Source organism: Populus nigra, chromosome 2 (assembly GCF_951802175.1).
Source record: "Populus nigra chromosome 2, ddPopNigr1.1, whole genome shotgun sequence".
In the NCBI taxonomy this organism is placed as follows: domain Eukaryota; kingdom Viridiplantae; phylum Streptophyta; class Magnoliopsida; order Malpighiales; family Salicaceae; genus Populus; species Populus nigra.
In genome coordinates this window covers 43418839-43422769 of record NC_084853.1, presented here as the reverse complement: position 1 = coordinate 43422769, position 3931 = coordinate 43418839, and the positions used below count along the sequence as shown (strand labels likewise).

Sequence of the window (3931 nt, the reverse complement as noted above, 5' to 3'; positions counted from 1 at the left end):
TACCACAGAGCATGGCCAACTCTTGAAGTTTGATTAAAAAAATAGAAGAAAGTTCCCAGAAGTATGCTTCAGCTAGTTTTCCCAAAGAAGGATTTAGATGAAGGTATTACAATTGTTATACAATACCAGTAACTTCAAGCTTTTGACGTAGCACTGAGCAGCCTGAAACAATTTCACAGACCATCCACTCGTGTAACCAAAAAATTAAATGAAAAGGGAAGAGGATGGGAGGTGCTGGTAGATCTGCGATCCTGCATGTGAAACATACATGCAAGGAATTGATATGCAGAAGCATGAATCTTAGTGGATGGCGATCCAAGATTTTTTCTTGAAACTAAACAGTAGTGTCGTAGATCTCTAATGCCATGTCAATCTGAGTTTGTAAATACAGTATAACTTTTCATTGTTCATTACACTTTTCATACATTCATCTAATCCTAAATGCCGAATCCATCCAAAAACTAACAGTCGTAATTTACAAATCACCCAGTGCAAAAGAACAACTATATGCAGCATACGACAAACAAGTTGAAATAATATGCATAGGAAACAGAAAAATAGTTTGCTGACGCAACATGGAAGACAGGACAGACCATTTGCTTTTAACTTGGAGGTGAATTGTTTGCATGTACTCCCGTCAACAACCTTGTAGATATCTGCACATCCATTCCATAACTAGCAACCAAAGTATTAACAAGGACAAGGGGGCACGAACAGAGAGAAACCTGTTTCCATGTTTTGCTAAACTTCATTCCTTTACCTCTGAACTTCTCCAGAGGAACCGCATAAATGATAAGTTGACCCTTCAAACCAAGTAAGACCAAATTAAAAAATTAACCAGGGGGCACTCTGCTGACCAGTTGTGAGACAGAACTGACACCATCTGCAGCCCACTAAAGTTGGCAAGCTCTTAATTGAAAAAACAAATAAACCTCCATCTCAAAGAGCATTAACAACAACTAAATGAAGTTGTGGTCAATATTACTTCCTGTAACATTAAAAAAGCAGAGTGCAAATGAGCGTATATAAGAATCGTGTCAATAGCAAGAACTAGAGTCATTCCACCAAAAGCATGAGTAAAGTTAATGTTTCCCCTCGTATGTGCTTCCACCTTCTATGTGAAACAACCAACTAAATAGTAAATTGGTGTGTGGTTTTGACCAGGGGGTAGCAAGCGATATTTAAAAAAAATCCAGATTATATCAATCATCTCATCAGTAATAAGAGCAGCAAAATCATCCGCTAACTGCACATAAAGTCATTTTACAAGAAACAAACCTGGTCACATATGGGGCAGGTGTCACTCCTTTCCATCCACTCTAGAATGCAGGAGAGGTGAAAATGATGCTCGCAGTTTGTTATGTGTTTTGGATTCTCCAAGTCGTATTCTGCAAGTGGAAGCAGACAACACTGACTAATTACTTTAGGACAACCACACATCATTTCAGGCATGACCTTGATTCTACCTATCCAGAAACACCATGAAATAATAAAATGGAAATAGCATTTTCTCCTAGGAAATGGCACTACCGCACCTTCAAGGCATATGGGACAAGCATCTTCCTCTTCTGTTGCGGACGCAACAGGTTCATGTAATTTTGTCACTTCTGACTTCCTTGGAGAGACAAGCAATGAACTGGCTTGAGTTTTGCAGTCCAATTCATCAAGATCTTCACATGTTGCCAACGTTCCAAAACTACCACGACTAATTGTTTCTTGAACAGATTCAGAATACGGTGACTGTGGACATCCCAAAATCACATCATATGGCAGAGGTGCAGGAGGGGGGCGGAAAGTATCAGGCGTTGATGTATTCAAATGCAATTCGACCAGGAGACCTGCAGTGAATGCAGAGGCTGCGCCGTTGTGAGATGTTAAGGATCCATGCTCTTCCAAAGCTGGTGGACACTGCACAAGGGTGTTTTAAATTTCAAGATGGTATTTTGTTAGCCAAAAGAACCCGTTTGGTTCCATTTCAAGAGATTTCCGCTTGAAAGTGGAAGCAATGTTAGGCCATGTCGTTGTGAAATGGTGTGGAAAAGGATGCAAGAACTTTGGGTGTTTCTAAGATTATGTTATCATGGCAATTTACATCATTTCACTGACAGAATCTTGACAATAAAAATCCTCAAACCTCTAATCTTTCCCCCCCTCTTCGTTGATGGTCATATAGAAATATATTTACTACGATTCCATCAATACATCACTCATGAAAAATGATGGAGCAAATTTGAAGAGCATCACAAATTTTCTCTATTTATCTTGCTGTCAGACAAGGCATAGATTGTGAAGTAGTGCAAGAATTTGAAAGCTACAATTAGAGGCATGGTTTTGAGCTTATATTCAAGGCTAAAACAACTGAGTTATAACATGCTTTGTCCTCTACAGGTGCAATGCTGACCCTAAAATTCTCCCATTATCACAAAACATAATTAAAAAGTGTCTTTTCCTTTTCCAATCCAAGTAAAGTTGATTCAAGACCGAGACGTACAAATCACAAATGCCATCATGTATGATACAATCTCAGCCCATGTTTAAGATCCTCAGAGACATCCTAGGACTCTTGCTTGCTAGTTCCAAATCCTATACGCGATTCGGGAATCAATAACAGCTAAATCCAACTCCCAAATTTCCCAACGCTCAACATCCACTTCAATAAACGCAAGACACGATAAGCACACGACATTAAAATCAACCACTCTCTACTAGAACATTATAAAAAATGAAAACGATAAGCAGACATAAATATATACTCAGGAGAACGAAGACATTAATAATAATACTAACATAGTAATACACGGGCGTTCCGTGTAAATGAGGTTTCCTTGAAGAACAACAGCAACCTCCCATTCCCTGCAATTTTATTACTGTTATTCAACCAATGGCTGTAGCATAGCTTCCTGTTATTTCCATCAAGTGAACAGCAAAGTTAAAACGAGTCACGTACATGACCTTAAGAATCACAAAATTAACACTACACAAGTTATCAGCACACAACATCATGCTTCGAATTCAGAAACCAAATGGGCAAAGAGAGGAAATAAACCCTAATCTGAAAGGTTTGCCGGTAATAGAAGGGAAAGAAAGAAAACAGTAATTTAAACAGTTACCAAGAAGGATGATAAAGCAAGAAGAATCTATCAGACGAAGAAGAAGGTGATGAGAAGGGTGAAGCTTACCTGAAGAGAGATGCGGAAGCAAAATTCGATTCGGTGAGAAGAAAAGGAAAGGAAAGGGTGGAGAGGAGCTGAAGAGTGCAGTGATTTTGTAATTTCACCTTTGTTGCTTTATACTTTGTTCTGTTGTTGCATTCCACTCATTTATCCAATTGAGTCTGGGTCTGAGTCGACTCGTCCCTTTTAGCCTAGTTAATTAATGGGTATCTCAGAAAGACTACGGCAACTTGATCATTATTAATAAATTGTCAAGTATATATGAAAGTAGATGGGTTTGGTCTATTTTCCAGTCAATTTTTTATGGTTTAGCCTTAACAAATTGTTAATTTTCAAATCTCAACGATAAATAAATTGCTCTCCAGTCTTGAACACGTCATTGACGCGCTGATATGCAACACTGTGTATATTCAACTTCTTCTTCTTTTTCATGGAACCTTTTTTCTGTCGTGCTAAAAGGAGAAAGAAATAAAAGGCATGCTTGTGTATCTCTTTGGCATGCAATTCGCGAGTGGAATAGCGTATCTCGCAAGCTCGGTGAGTAGAGGGCGTCAAAACTCTCGTCAGGGAGTCATCTTATTTTGAATAATTTAGCATGAGCGTGGTTAACTGTAGGACTCATAATTTTATTTTTTAAAATGTATTAAAATAATATTTTTTATTTTTCATAATTTATTTTTATATCAGCGGCTGTTTAAAACAATTTATAAATATTAAAAACATTAATTTAAAATAAAAAAAATTAAAAATTCTTAAAA

General features: G+C 37.6%; 1 protein-coding gene across 1 annotated transcript; it reads right to left on the bottom strand.

The window, feature by feature from the left end:
* Window positions 1-361: 361 nt before the first annotated feature.
* LOC133681499 (probable E3 ubiquitin-protein ligase RHB1A) lies at window positions 362-3401 on the bottom strand. The gene is made up of 5 exons (XM_062104549.1): window positions 3180-3401; window positions 2788-2900; window positions 1536-1908; window positions 1279-1388; window positions 362-988 (listed from the first exon to the last, which is right to left on the bottom strand). Exons 2-5 carry the CDS (start codon window positions 2848-2850, stop codon window positions 950-952), a joined length of 585 nt encoding a protein of 194 aa, XP_061960533.1. The 5' UTR covers window positions 2851-2900; window positions 3180-3401; the 3' UTR covers window positions 362-949.
* Between the last annotated feature and the right edge of the window lie 530 nt (window positions 3402-3931).

Excerpts from the sequence above, each read along its gene's own strand:
- LOC133681499 (XM_062104549.1), bottom strand. The coding sequence starts at position 2,850 with ATGGGAGGTTGCTGTTGTTCTTCAAGGAAACCTCATTTACACGGAACG. Across the intron at positions 1,909-2,787 it reads GAACGCCCGTGTATTACTAT|TGTCCACCAGCTTTGGAAGA; the intron begins GTTAGTATTATT and ends ACCCTTGTGCAG. Across the intron at positions 1,389-1,535 it reads TTGTCCCATATGCCTTGAAG|AATACGACTTGGAGAATCCA; the intron begins GTGCGGTAGTGC and ends TTCCACTTGCAG.